General features: G+C 38.1%; 1 protein-coding gene across 8 annotated transcripts in view; it reads left to right on the top strand.

The window, feature by feature from the left end:
* Positions 1-24,853, top strand: part of Spag9 (sperm associated antigen 9) — a 129,474-nt gene that overhangs the window by 90,369 nt on the left and 14,252 nt on the right. For 7 of the 8 annotated variants that reach the window (XM_085695668.2, XM_048446902.3, XM_048446903.3 and 4 more), the window contains 16 exons: positions 636-788; positions 2,789-2,840; positions 6,035-6,165; positions 7,618-7,674; positions 8,576-8,749; positions 10,440-10,569; positions 10,953-11,042; positions 11,417-11,584; positions 11,981-12,152; positions 14,599-14,817; positions 15,062-15,257; positions 16,008-16,133; positions 17,987-18,067; positions 19,002-19,069; positions 20,598-20,746; positions 22,421-22,592. In XM_085695668.2, the coding sequence (XP_085551794.1) occupies positions 636-788; positions 2,789-2,840; positions 6,035-6,165; positions 7,618-7,674; positions 8,576-8,749; positions 10,440-10,569; positions 10,953-11,042; positions 11,417-11,584; positions 11,981-12,152; positions 14,599-14,817; positions 15,062-15,257; positions 16,008-16,133; positions 17,987-18,067; positions 19,002-19,069; positions 20,598-20,746; positions 22,421-22,592 (2,138 nt within the window). The remainder of the gene's footprint in view (positions 1-635; positions 789-2,788; positions 2,841-6,034; positions 6,166-7,617; positions 7,675-8,575; positions 8,750-10,439; positions 10,570-10,952; positions 11,043-11,416; positions 11,585-11,980; positions 12,153-14,598; positions 14,818-15,061; positions 15,258-16,007; positions 16,134-17,986; positions 18,068-19,001; positions 19,070-20,597; positions 20,747-22,420; positions 22,593-24,853) is intronic. The other variant, XM_085695669.2, reaches the window with a different exon arrangement.

Below are 24,853 nucleotides of genomic sequence, written 5' to 3'. Positions count from 1 at the left end.
CAGGCAAGCTTTATTTGTTAGATTACAAACAAAATAACACCACAATTCTCTTTTGAATTTTTTATATTTCTGCATGAATGTAATGAATGGTTTTAGCTTCTGCGTAGACACTTCTTTAGATCTCTCCTTCATGGTTGTATATTCTCGGTAGTTTGTGGGGTTTTCATGTGAAGAAGCAGATAGGGTCCACTTATCAATTTGTATTGTCTATCCACACAGAATGCCAGTAACTGCAAATGAGGTCTCACTCACAATCCTGAATGTACTATATCTCCACCTTTTTCTTTGTTTATTTCTACTTAAACTACTTTCTCAGTAGTTGCTAAAGGCTACCGCATCCGCCTGCCTCTGCCTCCTAAGTGCTGGAATTAAAGGCATGTGCCACCACTGCCTAGCTAGGTTTAATCTTTCTTAATGCTGATTTTATTTTTTAGTGGTATGTCTTGTTTTATCAACTATTAGCTTGGTAAGTATGAAGAGCAAATATTAAGCTATTATTTTATGGCCTTGTCTATAAAAAACCATCAGGAAGAATGTTAAGTTCTCAATTGTCCAGCTTTATGATTGACAGTTACTTTAGTCTCAAAGACAGAAAAGTTATTTGTAATGATACATTTGAAATGTGTGTTTTTTAGAAATGCTTTGAATGTAGTAAAGAATGATTTAATAGCAAAAGTGGATGAGCTGACCTGTGAGAAAGATGTGCTGCAGGGAGAATTGGAGGCTGTGAAACAGGCCAAGCTGAAGCTAGAAGAAAAGAACAAAGAGCTGGAGGAGGAACTCAGGAAGTAAGTTTCAACAGTTTCTGGAAGCCAGACACTTCTAGCCTTTGACTCTAAAGCTGCCATCTATGTGTGTGGGGCTATGGCTGCCTACCCTGGGACACACTTCTACTGTAAACCAAACATCTTGCCAGGGTGCAACAAAGGATGTAGGTATAACCCTGAGACTGAGGCCTTCAGCTCATTCAAACCAGGAAGGGCCAAGAGCTACCTGGAGAAAATAAAATGTCTCAGCCATTTACCTCTGCTATGAGCTGCCTCTCTATTTATCAGTACCTTAATAAAAATGTTCTAGTTTTGTTTTTTTGTTTGTTTGTTGTTTTGTTTGTTTTTCAATACAGAGTTTCCCTGTGTACCTTTGTTGTTGTTGTTTGTTTGTTTGTTTGTTTTTCGAGACAGAGTTTCTCTGTAGCTTTGGAGCCTGTCCTGGAATTAGCACTTTAGACCAGGCTGGTCTTGAACTCACAGAGATCCGCCTGCCTCTGCCTCCCGAGTGTTGGGATTAAAGGCGTAGTTAAAGGCGTGAGCCACCACCGCCCCACAAATGTCCTATGGTTTTTTAGGGTTTTTTTTTTTGTTGTTTGTTTGGCTTTTGTTTTTTTTTTGTTTTGTTTTGTTTTTCTTTTTTCTAGTTATTTTAGTGTCAAAAATTGTAACTTTGGTCTGGAGAGATGACTAAGCAGTTAAAAGCACTTGCTGCTGGCTCTTTCAGAGGACCAGAGACACCCACACTATTAGCTCTCAATTGCCTGGAACCCCAGCTTCAGGGGATCCAACACCCTTTTCTGACCTCTGCAGATATCTGTCCCACCCCCACACATATTCAAATAAATAGATGAACAAAGGATAGGGTAAATCTTAAAAATAACAAAAAAAATTGGGGCTGGAAAGACTGCTCCAATGGTTAAGAGCATTTGCTGCTTTTCCAGAGGACCAGAGTTCAGTCCCCAGCATCCACATTAGTCGCCTTACAACGGCCTGATACACACTACTTGGTGTACGCTCATATGCTCACATACAAAGAAATAAATCTTTAGAAATCAAGCCACCAAAAAAAAAAAAAACCCTGAAATCTTTAGTTAAAGTTAAAGTTCATTATTTTCCTCTACTTAATTTGCTTTTGTTGTTGTTTCCTGTTCTTGAGGTAATAAAGGCTGGCCTCTAATTCATTGTGTGTATCAGAGAATGGCCTTGAATACCTGTTCTCTGACTCCAAGAAGCTAAGATTATAGGCCTATGCTGCCATGGCTAACCTTGTTGGGTTTGTATTTTTTTAGTTTATTTTTTGAGACAGGGTCATATATAGCCAAGGCTGGCTTTAAACTTGTTGTGTAACTAAGAATGACCTTAAACTCCTGATCCTCCTGTCTGAACCTCCAAAATGCCCAGATTATACATGTGCACAACCGCACCTGGTCCAACCTGATTTTGTTTTGTTTTAAGAAGTGCTATGAAGGGGGCTAGAGAGATGGCTCAGTGGTTAAGAGTACCGGCTGCTCTTCCAGAGGTCCTGAGTTCAATTCCCAGCAGCCACATGGTGGCTCACAACCATCTATAATAAGACCTGGCGCTCTTTCTGGCATGCGGGCTACAAGGAGGCAGAATGTTGTATACATAATAAATAAATAAATCTTTTTTTTTAAAAAAAAAAAAAAGGAAGTGCTATGATAATATTTTCCAAATTAAATGCAGCAGTCTGCTAACCTTTGGGCAAAAGAAAAAATAATCCGGGGGCTGGAGAGATGGTTCAGTGATTAAGAGTTTTGCCTGCTCTTCCATAGGTCCTGTGTTCAATTCCCATCAACCACATGTGTTCACAACCATCTGTAATGAGATTTAGTGCCCTCTTCTGAACACTGAATACATAATAAATGAATAAATCTTAAAAAAAAAGAAAAAGAAAAAATTCTTTAGTGGGAACTAAAACTGTTTACATTTTCTCTTATTATTTTTAAAGATTAATTCAATTCTAGTAACATGTTTTGTTTTGTTTGCCCCTCCACTAGAGCTCGTGCAGAAGCTGAAGATGCAAGGCAAAAAGCAAAAGACGACGATGATGTAAGCTTATGATTTTGGGTGTTTTTCTTACAGCTTTTTGATATTTAGGAATTTCTTGCTAATATTTAGTATTATAGGTCGTGAATAAACCTGCTCTCATTTCTATATGATATCTATATGCTATCTTTTCTAGAGCCGGGTGCTCGCTTTTCCTCAGTGGTTGAGTGCTCTGACCTGTGTTAGCATGCTATTGTTTCTGATTTTAATAAGTAAGGTTTTGTTAGGTCGCCCAGACAGATCTCAAACTTAAAATCCTCTAATCACACAAATCACACATACTATGACACACATGTGTTTAAACACACATGCGCGCACACACACACAAATTAAGTTTTTGCCTGCCCGTATGTATGTATACCACATGTGTACCTGATCCCTAGAATCCAACAGAGGGCATTAATCAATTAATTAATTAACTAATTAATTAAATTTTTTAGATGGACTTGCAGAATGGCTCAGCTTGTAAAGGTACTTGTTGCTAAGCCTGATGACTTGAGTTCAATCCACAGGACCACATAGTAGAAAGAACCACATAGTAGAAAGATCTGACTCCCACAAGTTGTCCACATGTATGTTGTAGAATATATGCATCTATGTGTATAGACACATATATAGATACACATTATACACAAAAACACATAGACACACTGTGTTGCCAAAAATGTCCCTTACCCCTGAGGAAGCCATGATCCTTTCTCATTTAACTAAAAAAAAATAATTTCATCATATAAATGTGTACCCTTTGTCTAGTTTTCGTGAACTGTCAGCTTGCCGCTGACAAGAATCAATCACCTAAAAAAAAAGTCTCACTTGAATAGTTGTCTTCATTGGGCTGGTCTGTAGGGATTGTCTTGATTGCTAAATGATATTAGGAGAGCCAATAAATACTATTATGGGTAGAACCATCCCTAGGCAGATGATTCTGGGCACGATAGGAAAGCTCCCCAAGCATAGGCCAGAAAACAGGCAAGCAAGTAACATTTCTCCGTGGTTTTTGCTTAAGTTCTGCTTATGTTTCTCCTTTGATTTCCCTTGTTGGACTCTGACCTGGAAGTATAAACCCAATAAATTCTTTCCTCCCCTACGTTACCTTTGGTCACTTTTATCATTGAACTGGAAGGGAAGGAGGAGACACATACATAGTTGACATTTCCATGAAGATTTTAGAATAGCATATCAAGTCTGTGTAAATGACAGCTAAATTTTTTATTCCCTTCCCAAAATATGCACTAATTTTCCTTTTTGAAGCTTTCTCATTTTGTAGCCCCTGTTTGACTTGGAACTCACTGTGTAAATCAGGCTAGCTTTAAACTCATAGAGATCTGCCCGCTTTTTGCCTCCTGAGTTCTGGGATTAAAGGCCTGCACCACCACACCCAGCATCATAATTCTTTAATAAAATATTAAAATAGATGTTTGTATTTGGAAATTAAATTGCCTACCTCTGTATATTTCTACAAAGTATGGTTCTGGCTTTGTTTCATACTACCTTTAGGGACAAAGGGCTTGACTCCGTGGTAGAACACTTGGCTTGCATGCGTGAGGCTCTGGTTTAATCCCTAGTACCACAGAAACATGGTGGCATGCAGGTAGATGTGGTGCTGGAGCTGAGAGTACTGTATCTTGCAGGTGACAGAAGGTATCCTGAGCATAGGAAACTTCAAAGCCTGCCTCCACAGTGTCACTCTTCAAGGCCATACCCACTCCAACAGAGCCACACACCCTAATAGTGCCACTTCCTATGAGATTATAGGGGCCAGTTTACATTCAAACTACTACACTGATGATCCCAGCATGTCAAAAGACTGTGGTAGGAAGTTTGGGCTATGTGTAGGGAGGTCACTTGTACTAGCCTGTATTACATAGTGAGATCTTGTTTAAAACAAAAAGCAGCCAGGTATAATAGTACACCCCTTTAGCCCCAGCACTCAAAGCAGGAGGTCTTTTGTGACTTTGAATCCAGTCTGTTCTACATAGGGAGTTCCAGGACAGGCAGGGCTCTACATATGTAGTAAAAGCTTACCTCAACACCAACACCCTCCAATAAAAGAAAACAGAACATTATAGTACTCCACAAGTCTTTGGTATGGAGGCTTCTGGACCCCCCACCCCACCCCACCCCACCCCCCCACCCCCCCACCCCCCACCCCGAGTATGTACATAGTAGTACTATTGTTACTATGTTGCTGAATTTGGGTCTTTCTTTATTTCTGTTTTGGTTTGGTTTCTGGGTTTTGGTTTTTGGTTTTGTTTTGTTTTTAGAGACAGGGTTTCTCTGTGTAGTCCTGGCTGTCCTGGAACTCACTTTGTAGACCAGGCTGGCCTCGAACTCAGAGATCCACTTGCCTCTAGGCAGAATTTAGTCCTTTTGTTATTTGTGGATGGCTTTTGTTTGAAGAGGTGGGCTAAGTTCTGAGGCAGGAAAACAAAGGTGGAAGACTGCTGAGAGCTGAGCTCTCTGTCTCACTGTTCCAAGATTTCAGTCTTGATCTAAAATGTACATGCTCCTCTCAACCAAACAAAACCCTATCATTAAACCTACCTGCTTCTGCAGAGGAAGACTGAGAGATTAGAAGCAGAAGGAAGTTAACTTGGATATGCGCTTTGGAGCCTACTTCAGTATGACTTCCATATTCATATCCTTTTCCCTGTAGCCATAATTCTGACTTAATCTTGTGTTTCCACTGGTGGTTCGTTGTTGTTCTTTGTTTTTACTGTTATAGTCTGGTTCCTTAGCAACTAGATAATAGGCTCACTATGTTGAGTTCTGGGTATGTATATGGATTGATAGTTTGAAGTAAATGAACCTCTTTTGGAACTAATTGTAACCCTTTTCTGAATGTCGCAGGCCACAAATTTAAAATGTTAGAATAATGTTTCCAAGTAAAATTTATGAGGGCATATTAAATCTCTTTATTTGGTATTAGCTGAAAATTTGTAATTTTAATGATTCTTTTACATGCCCAATATTAATATTTATACTCAGAAATTAAATTGCCTACTTCCTTTTAGTCCTAAATAAAAAATTGAGTGTCTGGTTTCCTTATTTTATAACGACATTTTAAAGTCCTTTAAGTTAAAACATTTCTTTATTAAACTGAAAGAAATATTTAAAAACTAAAGATTTGGTTTCAGTATGAGGTTAACACCAAAACATATACTTTAGGGTGATTTGCCCTCCTCTTATCATTGTAGAGTGACATTCCCACAGCCCAGAGGAAGAGGTTTACTAGAGTGGAAATGGCCCGAGTTCTCATGGAGAGAAACCAGTACAAAGAGAGACTGATGGAGCTTCAAGAAGCTGTTCGATGGACAGAGATGATCCGGTCCGTATGTTCCCTGATGTTTCTTGTTGTTTCCTTAGATGCATGCACTCTTTGTTGTCAACTAAAGTGCTGCCTGAGGGTTCATGCCACTTTATTTGTTCACTAGGAGAAACTTTCTGGGTTAACATTTAGGTTAGTCATAGGACAAGATCAGATATAGCCCAAAGACTTAGGTGTCTTTTGAGATAGTACAGGACCTTGGCCTTTTTTTTAAATATGAAAATTGACATTATTCTTTTTCTGTCAATTTAACATGCAGTATAGAAAAAGTATCTTTATTTACTATCTTCTTATAAAATACACTTGACTTCCCCCTCATTTCTCTTCATGTAAAATGTACCTTCTATTGGCATCTTTCAGCCAATTAGATCCGTGTTTTTGTCATTAACATGTTTTCATGGTTCATATTTGATGGAGTTTAGTGCCAGTGTTTGCATGCAGTGTAGTTCAATCATCCATTCCGGCGCCTCTCTTTCTTGACTCTCCCCACTTCTGTCTTCTAGTAATTACTCTTTTGCATTCCAGCTGACTTCCTTTCTAAACTTCCACCTGTGAGAGGACACATAGCTGTCCTTTATTGGCTCTTAAAACTCATCTCGTGCTGCCATCTAGCTCTTGAAAAGTTTGCCTCCTGACTTCCCATTAATTTACTCATATTCTTGAGTTTGGATTATCACATCAAATTTATAAACTGGTCTATAAATCTAACTTCCAACCTTTACTTAATTCTAATTACATCAATTTTAGTACTGCTTACTTATTATGTGGCCTGCAGTATGGTTGCAAGCTGTTTTGTGAGGTAAAAGTGAAGATAAAAAAAGAAAAGAAAGAAAACTTCAGGTAAGAACAGGGATTTATAAAGCAGTATTGTAAAGAGGGAGCTAGAGTATATCTTTTCAATTTTCTTCTTACTTTTTTTTTCCCCTTTTTCTGAGGGAAGTTCTGGCTCCAAACTGGCCCCAAACTTGTAATCCTTCTGCCTCAGCCCCCTGAGTTCTGGGATTAGAGTTATGTGCCATTATATCCATCTTAAATACGTTCATACTGTTAGTCATAGTGCTCTGCTCCTGTAGTCTAGCCACTGGAAAGGGAACTGTGTGTGACCAAGAGTTCAGACCTCTGTACAACATAGTGAGACCTCATTTCTTAACAACAACAAAAAAGTAGAATATTTCTTATATCAACATTGAGGCTTGTTGGGTATTTATCAAACATAGGGATAACCTGTCAAGAGTCTGAGCTTTTTAAAAAGGTTTAGTAATTGCTTTAAGCCAGTGTTAGATTTAGCAGGTTTTTTCATGAAAGTTCAAAGCAATTGTTTGCTAAATTTAATTGTTGACTCTGTGTATCCCATGAATTTTGTCAGTCTTTTGCTCTTTGGAGAAAAGAGTAGAGCACCTTTTATGTAATAAAATAATAATAATAAAATTTATTTATTTTTTTTTAATTTAGGGCATCACGAGAAAATCCAGCCATGCAAGAAAAGAAAAGGTCGAGCATCTGGCAGTTGTAAGTATACTGAGGACCATAAGCATAGGTGATGCTTCAAGACATTGTACTGACTTTTCCCAGTTAGGAGGAAATAGCTAAACAGAAGTTCTTCTCTTTAATATACAGCATGCCAACTCGGTAAGGCTGTGCTTGAGGACCCAAAGTTGTCTATCGTAAGCTGCATTGTGTTGGTTATGCATTTGGTCGAATCTTCTGTCAGTTTACATAAAATAGTGGGGAATTATTTGTAAAATTGACAGTCACATGCATCCCCATCAAAGAAAAGATGAGAAATTTAGTATTTGTACTGCTTGATTTGTCTGTGTGTGTTAAGCTATTTTATGTTTGTACCAGAAATACTGTGTGTTTACCGAAGTTAAAACTTACCCTTTTAGGATTAGTCTGTTCACTGGAAGCATAAATATTTTAAAACTGTGAACATGAAAATAGTTATTTAAATTGAACTTAGAAAATTCATGATATGAGTTGACTTGGTGAAGTGACTGTTCTCCGTGCTGCACACTAAGCTTCCGCTGTCATCACACAGTTATTACCTTGCTGCTCAACAACCACCGTGACATTGTCCCCAGTAGGAGCTAGCCGGGGAACCTTTGTATTGTGTTTGTTCAGTAGAAGCTTTCTATATGCAGGAGCATCTCTTTCATTATGGAACTTGCTTATTAGGTGTCTGGCATTCTAAGCAATAGTTTCTTTCCCCTGAATGTCCAAGTTTAGCTGTGACTGACTGCTCAGGCTAAATTATAACTATAAAACTGGTTTTGCTATTATCTAACTCACTGCCATGTAAAGTCTTTGAAGTTTTCTTGAGCATAAAAATTTATAGAAAATTGGGGAATGGTTTTAACAGTGCATATAATAGATATACTTGTGGATTTTGTTTGTTTGCTTGTTTTGTTAGTTTCAGCCGACTTTTTAGCTCTTCAAGTAATGCAACAAAGAAGCCTGAACCCCCTGTGAATCTGAAGTACAATGCACCCACCTCTCACGTGACTCCCTCCGTAAAGAAAAGGAGCAGCACCCTATCTCAGCTCCCTGGCGATAAGTCCAAGGCATTTGATTTCCTTAGTGAGGAGTAAGTATTCCAAGCAGTGGTCATGCCCAGAGTAAGTTCATAGTTAGAATCTTTCACCACTTACTGCACAGGGATTCCAATAACTCTAAATAAACTGTTGCTAGCCAGACATAATAGCTTAGCCTGGTAATCCCAGTACACAGGATACTGATAGAAGAGGATCATCACTAATTCATGGCCCAGCCTGATCTGAATAGACAGTTCAGTCTAGCATCAGCTACACAATTAAATCCCGTCTGAAAGAACAAAGGAAATTATTTTGTGGGATGGAGTTGTGAGAAGAAAAAAGAAGGATGGGTTTCTGTAATGTGAGTGGATACCTTTTAAGTAAATTACCTGTAGGGCTAAGCAATGTAATCCTAAACCTATGGAAACTGAGGCAGGCGGATTGCACTTTTGAAAACATCATGGGCCACAGGGTCAGACTTTGCCCCAAAATTAAAGAATGAATGAATGAATGAATGAATGAACGAATGATTTGTAGCCAGTATGTATTAAAGTTGCACTTAATTGAGATTGGTTCCTGGGACCTCTATGTTGGAAGGAGAGGACTGCCTTCCACAAGTTGTCCCCTGACTTCCCAGGAACACAATGACACACAATGACACACATACACACATGCACACACACATACAAACACATGTTAAATAAGATTTAATACAATTTTGAAAGAAAATTGCACTCCATAGTTTTCATAAGGAAAAGGAATTTTTATTGATACAACAGTATTGATAAATACCAATAGAAAATTAACTGAATACTTAATTTAAGCCTTTAATCCTAAGTGTTTTAACATTTCCTTTGGTTGTCAGAAGGACTTGGTTTTCCCTTCTTACTCTGCATGTGAACAAATTAATCTCTCAGAGCCCATTTTTTCCCTCTCTGAAAAATTATTTCAAACTTGTTAATTTAAAATTATACACTATGTATAGTGTCGGACACACCAGTAAATTTTGTATATGGTTTATACAGAAAGTCACCTCACAAAAGTATAAATGGCCAACAGAAAGAGAAATTATTTTTAGAATCATTTTTATATTTCACTCCATATTTCTAAAGCTTGCTTAAGTCATTTGACTTTTTTGTCTTCTAAAATAAGTGACTAGGAGCTAAAGAGATGGCTCAGAGGTTAAGAACATGGATGTTCTTCCAAAGGACCTGGATTTAATTCCCAGCGCCCACATGGTGGCTTGCAATGATATGAAACTAATCCCAGGGAATGCAAGGCTCTTGTCTACTGGCCTCTGAGTACACCAGGCATTCACATGGTACACAGACATCCTTGCAGACAAAATACTCAAAATACATAAAATAATTAAATTTTAAAAAATGAAAGTGTAGAATCTAAAAGTTTGACTTAATCACCCGCCTAAGCATACTATAGCACAATATCTGGCATTAGAAAATTCTTAGTATCTGTTAAATAAGAAAAGGAAGATCCCAGATTACCTCAAAACTTTTCCCTTTTATATATAGCATATGAAATGTCATAACTTTGGTGACTAATAACTTAATTTAATACAACATGCTGACTACCTACAGAAGGCTGATTTCACAAACCTGGAAAGATCAGCTTTGGTCTAATCCTTGTGTGCATGTGGGTCATGTACCCCAGGGTGGCCGATTCAAATGCTGGGATTATAGGTCTTGTTTCATTCACTTAATTAAAACTACAAATGTCTTCTTTTAGAACTGAGGCTAGTTTAGCTTCCCGCAGAGAGCAAAAGAGAGAGCAGTATCGGCAGGTGAAGGCACATGTTCAGAAGGAAGATGGTCGCGTGCAAGCTTTTGGCTGGAGTCTGCCTCAGAAGTACAAACAGGTAACCTGGGAATGTGATGAGGGCATCTAACAGAAAATGCAGGTTGAGTGACATATGCTTGGAAAATGTGAAATATCATTTTATTAAATTTGGCACATTTAGAGAAAAATGGAGAATAGGTGTTTTCAGGCTATTTTCTAGAGCCCTATAATAGAAATAAAATATTCCAGATCTATATACTCCTAAAAGACTAAGCGTTTTTGTATACAAATGCATACTTAGGTGTGCGCATTTGTAATTGTGAACTTCTGCCTCATGTTGAGCTGGTCTACTTATTGTCTGTGATTGCTACTTGAGATTTTGCTTATTTTCTAGTCAAAGTGACAGAATCAAGCTGAACTTGATTTCAGGAGCAAATATGTGTCTCCCCCCCCCCCCATTAGGTGGCCAATGGTCAAGGGGAAAATAAGATGAAAAATCTACCCGTGCCTGTCTATCTCAGACCACTGGATGAAAAAGATGCATCCATGAAGGTAAGCTAATTGTGACACTGAAGGGCAGACTTCTTAAACTCTAGGTGGATCCCCCCACCCCCCAAAAAGAAAAAAAACTAAACGGTGCTTTTTTTAGTAAAATGATTGCTCATTTTAAAACTTGGTAATTTTTTGTATTTTGAGACAGAATCTCTATTATAATCCAGAATGGCCTTGAACTCCTTTTTTTCTTCCCTGTTTTAGCCTTACACCTTTTATCTCTTCCTCGTTCTCCTAAGTGCACCACCGCACCCAATGTACAACATTAGAGTATATTAAAGCACCCATTTTAAGAAAAGGTGAAAATTTTTTTATTATGTGTAGAGATAAAAAGTGACATAATACCTTTCTTTCCCACCCCTACCTCTGAAAAGCTGTGGTGTGCTGTAGGCGTCAACTTATCTGGTGGCAAGACTAGAGATGGAGGCTCTGTTGTTGGAGCAAGTGTGTTTTACAAGGATGTTGCTGGGCTGGACACTGAAGGCAGTAAACAGCGAAGTGCATCTCAGAGTAGTTTAGATAAGTTGGATCAAGAACTCAAGGTAAGTGCGCACTAATATTTGACCTCCTAGTTTATGAGTGTAGGAGTTCAGCTCTTAAATACAAAACTTATTGGAGGCATCCTGTAGTGGGGATTACTGTGAACTTCCTGTTTTCCCCATATGTTCCTTTAACATTCATTTTACTGAAGTGTTATTTACAGATATTCAAATATATTGCCAAATGTGTATTACCACTACCACAAAGAAAATATCGACTTTTTAAAATCACCAATCTGCTTCACAACTAAGTTTTAGTGTAGTAATACTGATAAACAATTGTAGTTTCTAAACAATCTGAATATATTTTGAAATAATAATGCATTTTAGTTTAAGAAAACGGTCTTAGGGATATTTTCACATTCATATAATTTTAAACATTTTTCTCTGCTTAATCAGGAACAGCAGAAAGAATTAAAAAATCAAGAGGAATTGTCCAGTCAAGTATGGATCTGTACCAGCACCCATTCAGCTACAAAGGTTATCATCATTGATGCTGTTCAGCCTGGAAACATCCTAGACAGTTTCACTGCTTGCAACTCTCATGTTCTGTGCATTGCAAGTGTTCCAGGTAAAGCAAGTGTGTGCCTCCTCCCAGGGAGAAATGGGTATGGCCGATAGAACTATGCTAATGTGCTTGCTATTACAGATTTTATGTCCTAGTAAGAGAAGATTTAAAGTAAACTGGAAGTCATTGAATAATGATATGTTCTTTAGCTATTGAAAGATAGTGTGAAGAATATAAAAATGGCAATATGAGAAGATAGCTTGTTGATAGAGGCTGATGAACTCCCTAGATTAATTAGTATGGGAAGGCCACCTGAAGTTCTGGGATCAATAGTAAAATTAAAACAGTAGTTCAGAAATATTAGTCAGCCATAAAAGAAATGACATTGAGACAAGAGTCAGCCTAAACTACATAGTGAGATTCTTGTCTCCAAAAGAGAAACAAAAGGCTTAACCGACAACTTTTATATTATTTAAAAAAAAATAAACTACTTTATTTTTTACTTTTTTTTAACATTAGAACTCTAGGATGTTTATTATTTATTACAAGGGTAAACCCTGATCCTTCAGTTGGGCTCACTGGTAGGATTTCTGGTATCAAGCACAGGCACCAGGACCTCCCAACTGTTTGGATTCACAGTGATGAGGATCAACTACAAGCAGGGTACAATCATACTGGATGAGGATATCTTCAATCTCCTTCTTAAAAAACAACTTTAAAATAAACTTTAAAGCCAGGTGGTGGTAGCACATGTCTTTAAACCTTTAATCCAGTACTCAAAAGGCAGAGGCAGATGGATCTCTGAGGCCAGGCTGGTTTACAGGTCTTCTAGGACAACAAGGACTATATAGAGAAAGGCTGTATTCTTGGGTGGGGGGAACCAAGATAAATAAAAAACATAATATCTTTTGATGTGATAGAAATGAAATGGTTTTCCATTGTAAATGCTTATTTTTTAATGTCTTACTAGTATTTTAAGCCACTGTATATTTTTTATGACAGTATATAGAAGCCCATCTTTCAAGTAGTAATCATAATAAGCTTAAAATGTTGTTTGTTTGTTTGTTTGTTTGTTTTGTTTTCGAGATAGGCAGATCTCTGTGAGTTTGAGGCCAGCCTGGTCCACAGAACTAATTCCAGGGCACAGCTAGGGAAACCCTGTCTCGATACCCCCATACACACAATTGATAAGATATTGCTCACTGCAATTTTAACCTTTGCCCAAATATGAGAACTACTCTGAATTTGGAAATGTCAGTAGAAAGCTAGAACTATAGGAGCTAGTGATGTGTTTTCTATTTACGTATTCATTTCAGGTGGAAGGCCAGGTGTTGTGGCACATTCCTATAATCCCAGTCCTCACAAAGCAGAGGCAAGCTGATTGAAGGCCTGCCTGACCCTATATAGCAAAATTTATCTCTAACTCTTCCCCCTTAAAGGAAAAATTTTCAGATGAAAGTATAAATTAATAGATATAGTTAATAGTTAACTTGGATCAATCTGTTTTTGTGTTTGTGGGGAGTGAAACCAGGATATTAAGTTGAATATGATGCATGATTTACATTCATTTTTTTTGTCCCATTTGTTAACCGATTACATTGTATATTGACTGTTTGACCACTGCTTAGTTTTCTTTTTTACTTACTGTATAAATTGTTACTAATTCCTGAAATACGAGACTCTTTTCAGTCTTTAAAAATTTTATTTTTCATATGTATGTGTGTGGTGTGTAGAGAGACTGTATAAGTCATGGCACATGTACAAAGGTCAGAAGATTTTACAGCATTGATTCTTTTCTTCCCCCAGGATCAGATTTGGGGCAGCAGCTTGTGCAGCAGGTGCTTTGCCAACTGAGCATTGCACTATCATCTTTTCTGTTTTGTATTATTATGGTTTAGCCAGGTGTGTTGGTGTATACCTGTAATCCCAGCTTTTGGGAGGTAGAGACAGATCAGCTTGACTACATAGAGTTCAAGGCCAGTGTAGATCAAATGAGGTTTTGTCTCCAAAAATCACACACCTTTTAATTGTTGTCTAATATTAATAAACCCATATTATAAATATTTTTAATTTATTATTGTGTGTAGGAGTGCATCCAACCACAGTGCATATATAGAAACCAGAGGACAACTTTTGGGAGTAGGTTTTACCTTCTCACTGGTGGGTTACAGGGTCCAAACTTAGGTCATCAGGTTTGTGCAGCGGATGCTTTTTACTTTCTAACCATGTTGCCTGCCCTATCTCACACAAAGCAAAATAAAAAGAAAATAGATATTATCTCTTAACATTTTTGTCATTGGAATATGAACTAATTGAAATGTTATTTTACCTCTAAATTTACTTTTTCATTTTATCAAGATTAAATAAATTTAACACTGCCTTCTTGGTATATTCTAGTAGCTGTATGTTTCTCCTGTGTCCTCGCATTTCATACCTTGAGTTGCTTTAATAGGATAGATATAGCTACTTCTTAGTTTACTGGGTATTCAGAGAAAGTTGCTTTTTTTAGGAGCTCGGGAAACAGACTACCCTGCAGGAGAAGAACTTTCTGAATCTGGTCAGGTAGACAAAGCATCTTTGTGTGGAAGCATGACAAGCAACAGCTCTGCCGAGATGGACAGCTTACTGGGAGGCATCACAGTGGTTGGGTGCTCCACAGAAGGAGTGACAGGAACTGCCACTTCCCCCAGTACCAACGGTGCTTCTCCAGTGATAGAAAAGCCACCAGGTACATCTGTGGAGAGTCTGATCCTATCCTGAAAGTGCCACATTATAGACTTGTCAATCTTAAAGTAGCCAGGGTGAAAGAGCCAGAAAGAAGATGCTGTAGTGACTGTATATGAGAACTAGTTCTTCATGTCACTGCAGTGCCAAGGAGGAGGGGTCAGTGGATGGAGTTCCAGACAGGTTTATGTGGTAAAAGTATTAGAGTCAAAAAACTCATTCAGCATAGAGTGTTTATGTTTTTATAGAAATGGAAGCCGAAAATAGTGAAGTTGACGAAAATGTTCCTACAGCAGAAGAAGCAACTGAAGCCACAGAGGGCAATGCAGGGTCTACTGAAGATGCTGTGGACATCTCCCAACCTGGTGTGTACACAGAGCATGTGTTTACAGATCCTTTGGGAGTTCAGATCCCAGAAGACCTCTCCCCGGTGTTTCAATCAAGGTATGCATCCCAAATCAGTAACTTTGGAGAGTTTTATTCTCTCCTATTTATTTTCTTTGGAGATTTTTTTCCATTCATTTCTATTTATGTTTGTTTGTTTTTGTCTTGGTTGTTTGTTGTTGTTCTTTGTTTGTTTTGTTTTGTTTTAATTTTTGAGATAGGGTTTCTCTGCGTTGCCCTGGCTGTACTGGAATTCTCTGTAGACCAGACATGCCTCAAACTCAGAGATCCACCTGCCTCTGCCTCCCAAGTGTTTATTAGCATTTACAATTAATTTCAGATGAAGTTGTTTTGAATTTGATAGTTCAATTTTATTGTCTACTTACTTATGCCCTGACAACCCAAAAGAAGGGATTTATGGTGGAATATAAACATATTTTGCTGTATCTCACCCCAGAAGAAACTATTATAAACTTCAAAATAATAACAAAGCCATAAATTTTTCTATTGTGTTTTTATTTGGTTGGTTTTTGACTTTTCTTTTTGAGAGCTGTATTTAAAGTCTTGGCTATTAACTAATGAATAACATTATTAAATCTTATTCCCCTTTCTCCACTATGAACTTCCTAGTTTGTTAGTATTTCTGGTCCAGTTGTGAACTACTTAATGTGTAAGCATTTAACATTGGCTTTTCTGGAATCTTGGTGTTTGTTCATTGTAATAAGCTTAAATGTAGAACTGTTCAATCCTGAAAACTAAAGCTAATATGTATACTCCGGGTGGGTTTTTTCCCTTGTGCTTCATTCCCAGTAATGACTCAGATGTGTACAAAGATCAGATATCAGTATTGCCAAATGAACAAGACCTGGCGAGAGAAGAAGCTCAGAAAATGAGTAGTCTTTTACCAACCATGTGGCTTGGAGCTCAAAATGGCTGGTAAGTACTAGCATCCTAACTTGACAATATCCTTAGTCTTCTTTTTCTGCATTTGAAATAAAGAAATGAGGCAGACATGATAGTACAGGCCTGTAATCTCAGCACTTGGGAGATTGGGGAGGAGAATTGCAAATTAAAGGTCAACTTGGGCCGCGGAACCTTCACGTTAACCTTGGGTATGCAGCAAAGTGAGACCTCTTCACAAAAGCAAAAACCCGAAGCAAAAGATAAACGAAATGTAGTAAATATAAAGTGTAGATTAATACAAAAAATTTATACACACAAAATTTAAAGTTTTATTGCAACTTTCATAAACTAGACTTCCATTAGTTCTAAACGGTAAATTATTTTTCTTTGTCATAGAATGTTCTCTTTATGTAATATTTTTAAAAGAAAAGGTAAATAAGATATTTAAATCTGAGTTAGACTGGTGGTGCATGCCTATACTAGAATACACAAAATGCTGAGACAGGATCATAAATTTTAGGATAGCCTGGACTAAAACAAGATCCTATCTAAAAAAAAATTAAATCTGGTATAGAATTAAGAATAAATTGTGCTGGGCAGTGATGGTGCACACCTTTAATCCTAGCACTCAGGAGACAGAGGCAAGTGGATCCCTGAGTTCCAGGCCAGCCTGGTCTACAGAGCAAGTTCCTGGACAGCCAGGACTACACAGAGAAAATCCTGGCTCACCAGCAAAAAGGGAGAGAGAATAAATAAAAAATGGGTCTTCAGAGATAGATGGCTCATTGGTTAAGAGTACTTTCTGCTCTTGCAGAAGATGAAGTTCAGTTAGTAGCACTCACATGACAGCTCGACAGCTGTCTATAACGTTGGTTCCAGGCCTCCACAGTTATCAAGTACACATGTAGTGCACAGACAAACTTGCAGGCAAATACATAAAATTTTAAAAATCTTTTTTAAAAATGAATAAATCACAATTTGAAAGATCAGAGAATGATGATCTTTCTTACATGGTTTATTCACTTTTTTGTTTTTTTTTAATATTTATTTATCTATTTATTTATGTATGCAATATTTTTTGCGTGTGTGAGCCACCATGTGGTTGCCGGAATTGAACTCAGGACCTTTGGAAGAGCAGGCAATGCTCTTAACCACTGAGCCATCTCTCCAGCCCCCTTTTTGGCCTCTTTTACACAGGCTTTTTTTGTGTAACCTGACTGTCCTGGAACACTCTCCATAATATGAGACTGGCCTTGAACTCAGATCTGCCTGCCTCTGCTTCCTAAGTGCTAGGATTAAAGGCATGTGCACAGTTTATTCACTTATTAATACTGTGGGGCCTCTTATAGAACAGAGTATTTCCAAAGTCTAAGCAGGGTCACTTATGTATGTTTTCCCTAGGACTCTGGCTTAGCCTCCAGGCTGTGTAGAGTCAGTCACTGTCTGATGTGAATCACCCGGTCATTCAGAAGTTCAGTGTAATGGAGATGTTGGATTACTTATGAAAAGGGTTTTATGCATAAATGCTAAGGCGTGGGGAAAGCCAAAGTTAACTCTAGTATCAATACTAATTCTAGCTTTTTGGTTTTCATATGTTTCTGTTTGTGTAAATAGCCTGTTCTGTCTTAGGTACTTGTTCTCTCTCCTCCCTTCCTCCCTCCTCTCTCTCTCTCTCTCTCTCTCTCTCTCTCTCTCTCTTTCTCTTTCCCTCTTCTTCTCCCCCTTTCCTCTCCCTACTCCTTGTTCTTTCTCTTTTCATACAAAAGTATCAAACCCTTTTCCTAAAAATTGAATGATTTTTCCTCTTGGGGGTACCTGGAGTCATTGTTAGATAGAAGCATTGGTGATACCCCTGTGCCTTAACAATCCTGACTTTATTTCTGCAGTTTGTATGTCCATTCGTCTGTAGCCCAGTGGAGGAAATGTCTCCATTCAATTAAGCTTAAAGACTCAATCCTCAGTATTGTGTAAGTCTTATTTTTAAAATTATTCCTTTTAAAAGATTTGATTTTTGGTGTAAAATAGATTATAAGACTTTAAAGTTAACGTATTTCTCATGATAAATCAGTATACAAGCTTGATTTATTTGCTTGTTGGTTTACTTTCCTGTTGCTGTGATAAAATACCATGACCAAGGCAACTTACAGAAGGAAGGGTTCATTTGAGCTTATGGTTCCAGAGAAATGAGTTCATCATGACAGGGAAGCATGGCAGCAAGCAGGCTAGAGCATGATGCTGAGGGCTCACACCTTGGACTGCAAGTAGAAAGGAGAGAGCGCCAACCAACAATGATGCAAGTCGTTTAAACTCCCAAAGCTGGCCTCCAGTGATACACTTCCTCCAATAAGACCACACTTACCCGAACAACACCATTAACTGGGTACCAAGTATTCAAATACCCATGACTATGGGAGACAGCTCATTCAAACCACCACAACCATTTTAGTGTAACTAGAGAAACTGAGAATGAAATTCAATAATGAAAAGAAGACTAGAAAACATTTAAGTAGAAAACTTTCCAGATTGAATCTTTAGTGGTTCTGCATTTGTTTCAGACTATTCTTCATAGCTTGGAAATACATTAATTAGGTCATTGGTTTACTAATCCTTTTCCATATGTTGACTGGCAAAATCACAACAGTTTGTTTCTGAATCTACAGGACAGGCTTTGTTAGTTCCAGTCAAGATGAGTATCTGGTCTGTAGAGTTATGTTAAGGTGTAATGAGAGGAGAGCAGCCTTGACCAAACCACCCACATGCTGTGCATTAGTATCTGTGACATGTTTCCATAACAAGATGTTCACAAACTGGCCCTTTAAGAGACTCTGCACCAGCTCGATAACTCGTGGTCCATTCTGTGCTCCTGAGTGGAGGTTCTGAAATTCATTTTCCTGTTTGCAGACATGTGAAAGGAATTGTGCTAGTGGCCCTGGCTGACGGCACCCTTGCAATCTTCCACAGAGGAGTTGGTGAGTTTTTATAACATTATACACCAACATGTTGATTTGCAGAGCATTTTAAGTAGATTGGCCTACCATATTTGAAAGAAATGATACCTAAAAAGAGAATGAAGTTGTGGGATATTGGTGATATACATTAGTAAATATATGGATGCCTCTGTGGAGGTGTGCACTAGGTATTCCTAATGGACAAGTGTGTTTATCACAATGAGCAAAGAATTAACATTTTCTGTGTCTATACAAACACACACATTCATACATACATACATACATACACATACATAAACACACACACATTATTTTTGTGTGCATGTCTATGGTATGTGTACATAAATGTTCATGTATGTGCATATGGGCATGCATGTGGTATGTGTTTGACAGACCAACCTTGTGTTGGTTGTTACCTCCTTACCTTGTTTTAGATAGGGTCTTTTGTTATTTACTGATATGTGTGCCAAGCTAGCTGGCCTCCAGGTTTCTAGAAATTCTCCTGTTTCCAGTTCTTAGGAGAGTTGAGATAAGAGATACATGCTCCTGTCCTCTGTTTTACATAGATTCTGGGGATCTAAGCTTAGTTTCTCACAATTACCAACAAGCACTTCGTCTACTGAGCCATCTTCCCACTCTCTTGGTACCCTTCTATAGTGTAGTAAAGCAAATTTTTTCGTATACTTAATTAGAAAACATTTGGCAAGGATAATTTTCTTTTATCTCTCTTTTTTTTTTTTTTGATTGATTTTTAAAGATAGAGTGTCACTGTGTAGCCCTGGCTAGCCTAGAACTTGCTATATAGATCAGGCTAGCCTTAAATTCACCTGTTTTTTTGGTTGTTTTTTTTTTTGCCTCCTATAAACTGGGATTAAAAGGCCATCACACATAGCCTTATCCTATTTTTAAAAAATAATTTTCATCTACTTGATTTAAGAAAAATTTTGCACTGTACTTCTAAGTTATGCCCCAATCCCTAAATCCATTCTAATTCTAAAAAGACTGTCATTTTCAGATAACCTACAACTAGTTTGTCATAGTACCATTCTATCTTGTTTGTTGTTTTTCAAGGCAGGGTTTCTCTGTGAAACAGTCTTGGCTGTCCTAGAATTCGCTCTGTAGGCCAGACTGACCCCAGACTCACAGAGATCCGCCTGGGATTAAAGGCAGTTACTACCATGGCCCAGCCCTGGCTTCCCTCCCCCCCGCCCTGCCGCCCCCAAGCTAGGTCTTACTAATACCTTGGTTAGCCTGTACCAATATATAAACCACACTAACCTTGAACCACAAAAAAAAAAAAATCTGCTTGCCTCTGCCTCCCCAGTGCTAGGATTAAAGGTGTGCACCACCACGCCAAACTACATTACCTCTTTTGAAAACATGCTTGAAAGGGACTCCAGTTAGCGGGTGGCAAGTTGGAGCAGACAGTCCTTGTGATCTCTTCCAGTTTGTAACTTATACAGGTAAAGGCACACTTAATACCTGGTCCTAGAGTGCCGCATCAATAATGAGTACTGTGACTAACTATCGTCTACTTCTTGTTTTAAAGATGGACAGTGGGACTTGTCAAACTATCACCTTTTAGACCTTGGACGTCCTCACCATTCCATACGATGCATGACTGTGGTACATGACAAAGTCTGGTGTGGCTATAGGAACAAAATCTATGTGGTTCAGCCAAAGGCTATGAAGATAGAGGCAAGTTAATCTACATTCTGTGTATACACTGAATGGGTATTCCCAGAGACTGCAGGATTAAATAATTATTTCCAGCTTCTTTAGAGATTGCTTTCCAGATCACTGATTAAAGGGTTCTTCAGATACAGTTTTGGATGTGTTAGTTTTCTCTGTTACTTTACCTCTTGGACTTATGAGGGTAGGAAATGGTGGGACTTGTTTTTTTCTTTTTTAGTTGTTGTTGGTTTTGTTTTTAAGTACAGGATTCAAGTGTAAAGGTTTTATATGTGTCTGTATATGTATTTATATATATGTATGTACTTTATTTGAATATATGTTTTTTATTGATGTTGTTTTGGTTTTTTTTTTTTTTGAGTATTTTTCTACATATCGCTAGCTATCCTGGAACTTACTATGTAGACCAGACTGACCTTGAACTCAGAGATCTGCTTGCCTCTGCCTCCTGAGTGTAGGAATTAAAGGTATGCAATATCATTGTCAGCCTGAATATTTTTTTAAAGTTTATTTATTATTATGTATATAACATTCTGTCTGCATATATGCACACACACCAGAAGAGGGCGCCAGATCTCATTACAGATGGTTGTGAGCCACCATGTGGTTGCTGGGAGTTGAACTCGGGACCTCTGGAAAAGCAGTCAGTGCTCTTAACCACTGAGCCATCTCTCCAGCCCAAATATATAGTTATTAATAGGTCTACGTATATGAGGATTGGTTGAGAGAATTCCTAAGTTAATTTAAAAAATTACAGTAGGAAAGTTTTAGGTGAAATTTCTATTTCTCCTTGCCCCGTGTCTCATTTTCTTCCTTAGAAATCTCACAGTTAATGCTAGACATGATAGCACACCCCTGTTAATCCTAGCACTTGGGAGGCTAAGGTAAAAGGATGACAACAAATCAGAGATTATCCTAAGCTACATATAACAATACCTTGTCTCAATAGCTACCCCCTCAATAACAACCCCCTCAAATATATTCCACAAGCAACCATTTGGTATTTATTTTTCACTGCTGTTCCTCATACAAATAGTGTGGGTTCCTTTTCGTTTAGTTACCAATAGGATCTTACTTCTCACTGCAGCACCAATTCCTGAAATCATCATTTCTAAACACTGGCACATGGCCAGCATTTTTTATAAAAGGAAACATCCTGTATAGTGCTGAAACCCAACACTTGGTTCTGTTGTTATTGTCTCTCTATTGAAACAGAATCTCACTCTGACCTTGACCTCACAGAAACTTTCTTGTCTCATACTTCCAAGTGCTAGGATTACAGGTGTCAGCCACCATGTCCAACTACTGTTTGGTCTTTTGTTCTTATTTGAATATATGTGTGTGTGTGTGTTGCATTCTATGATAGAAGAACTAATGGGAAGAACAGTCATAGAAGATAAGCAAATTTAGGCTCTTTAATAAACAGTCTTCAGATTGTTGGGCGGATGAACTTTTTAAGTGACTTCCTGTGTGACAAAAGTAATTTCATTTGCTGGGCAGTGATGGTGCATGCTGTTAGTCCCAGCACTTAGGAGGCAGAGGCAGACGGAATTCTGAATTTGAGGCCAGCCTGGTCTACAAAGTTAGTTCCAGGACAGCCAGGGCTACACAGAGAAGCCTTGTCTTTTAAAAAAAAAAAAAAAGAAAGAAAGTAATTTCATTATTAAACATCTCTTCTAGAAATCATTTGATGCACACCCCAGGAAGGAGAGCCAAGTACGGCAGCTTGCATGGGTGGGTGATGGTGTGTGGGTCTCCATTCGTTTGGATTCCACACTCCGTCTCTATCATGCACACACATACCAACATCTCCAGGATGTGGACATTGAACCTTATGTAAGCAAAATGTTAGGTAAGCTTCCATAGTGGTTTCTTTTTGAAAATCAGTGAGAATGCTTTGTTTTTGTTTTATGCAGTATTGTGGTATACGCTGAGCAGATGGGCTACCACTGACTTACACCTCCATCCTCTTCTAATGCTCTGAGAAAATCACTGAATAAGCTCATCACTGGAAGTATCAGACAGATACTCCAGTGTTCTTGGCTAGAAATTTTTTGTTTTGTCTTCTCCTTATACCTTCCATTTTTGATGACCTGGAACTCTGTCAAGTTTGAAACTGCCTTAAGTCAATTACTTTATCTTGATCACTGTCTTCTTAGACCAGGTCACTGTCCGTTTCCCCTTTGATAATGTGTGTTTCCTAACTTGTCTCCCTGTTCCTATACTAATCTGTTTTCTACATAGTAAACAATGTAAAAATTCATCTTGATGCACTTTGGCTTTAGCCTCTAGGCCAGTTGACACTTAGATCTCACCAGGAGACTTTATGTGGTCTAGACTAATCTCAGTGCCTACATCCTTCTGCCCACATGACAGGTTCCTCCCCATTTCAGGGCCTTCACATGTCCTATGTATCCTTGGCTTAGCAAGTATTTTGTGGTTTTGTTTATGTACTCTCAGGTTCTTATGTCATATTGAAGAGAAATCTTTATTTAGGTTCTGTTTTTTAAAAAAACAAGAAGAGGGAGATAGGGTCTCACCATATAGCCCAGGTTAGCCCTGCCTCTGCCTCTCAAGAGCTGGGATGAAAAATGTGTATCACAACACCCAACCTATCATCTTCATAGGTTTAGCGTTAGTGTGATTGCACTCATATTATGTGATTTTTGTTTATTGTTTCTACCCCAGAGATGAAATCCCAGGAAAGGCAGGAACAATCTCTAGTCTTGTTCTCTGATGGGTTTTGGTTTTTTGTTTTGTTTTTTTTTGTTTGTTTGTTTGGTTTGGTTTGGTTTTTTTGAGACGGAAGTGGGGGGGGGGTCTCTGTAGCTTCAGAGCCTGTCCTGGAACTAGCTCTTGTAGACTAGACTGACCTTGAACTCACAGAGATCTGCCTGTCTCTGCCTCCCAAGTGCTGGGATTAAAGGCGTGCGCCACCACCGCCTAGCTCTCTGTATTTTTAACACTTAATGTGCGTTGTGTGATGACTAGGTGTGTCATAAAGGATTCCTGAGGAAAGGTTTATTTCTTTCAGTTGTTTTTAACCTTATAGGGTCATTGACCACAGAGAAGCTGACTAGCTGTATACTCTCTCCATAGAATCAGGCATGTTAGAAACATGCACAAAGCCGGGCAGTGATGGCACATGCCTTTATCCCAGCACTCAGGAGGCAAAGGTGGGCGGATCTCTGTGAGTTCCAGGACAGCCAATTCTACACAGAGAAACCCTATCTTGAAAAAATAACAACAAAAAAAGATGCACAATTTATTTTAAAGTTGTACTTTGACTATTGGTTAAAGATTCCTAGCTTAGAGCTGAAGAGGTGAATCAATGTTAAGAGCATTTGCTGCTGTTGCAGAGGACCTGGGTTTGGTTCCCAGTACTACACACATAGCAGTTCATCAAACATCTGTGACACTGGTCCTAGGGGTTCGGACACCCTCTTCTGTCCTCAGCAAGTATCAGGCATGTGAGTGGTGTACATATATACAGGCAGACAAAACACTCACGCCTAAAATAAAATTAATCTTTAAAAAAATTAGTTTTTTTTAAAGATTCCTAGCATAGGCTGAATGGGAGTTAAGATTGCTTTCTTCAGTATTTGTGTGATCAGGACCTTAGTTCTTTGAATGACTGATGTTTGTCTCAAATGTTTTATTTATTTAATCATTAATACTTCTCTAATCTCTGAAAATGAAATCAATTGCAAAAATTCTTTTATAATTTGTGTATGATATTCTATTACTTCTAAGCTGATTAGAGCCTAAGTATATAAACAAGAGAAAAGGTATGTTTTATCAAAGATTGATTTTTTTAATGTATGTAAAGAAATTTAAAGCAAATTAATTTTCAGTTTATAAAATGACATTTGATTTCCTAATCTAGCAAACTCCAAGTTTTGGGTTCTTGTTGCTTTGCTTTGTCTTATGTTGGGTTTAATTCGTGTCTGTAGCTCCCTTAATTGAATTTTGGTCTGTATTTTTTGATATACTATTTCTTTTGTACTTCTTTCTGGTCGATAAAGTAATGCAAGCCATCTTTTTCTTTATCCTTGTCAAATAATAAAGCCAAATAAGAGTTTGCTGTGCGCTGAGCATAGTGGTACCCTCCCA

This window comes from Myodes glareolus, chromosome 9 (genome assembly GCF_982192425.1).
Source record: "Myodes glareolus chromosome 9, mMyoGla1.1, whole genome shotgun sequence".
Classification (NCBI taxonomy): domain Eukaryota; kingdom Metazoa; phylum Chordata; class Mammalia; order Rodentia; family Cricetidae; genus Myodes; species Myodes glareolus.
The sequence above is the reverse complement of the archived record's forward strand: the minus strand, read 5'-3'. Positions and strand labels throughout refer to the sequence as shown.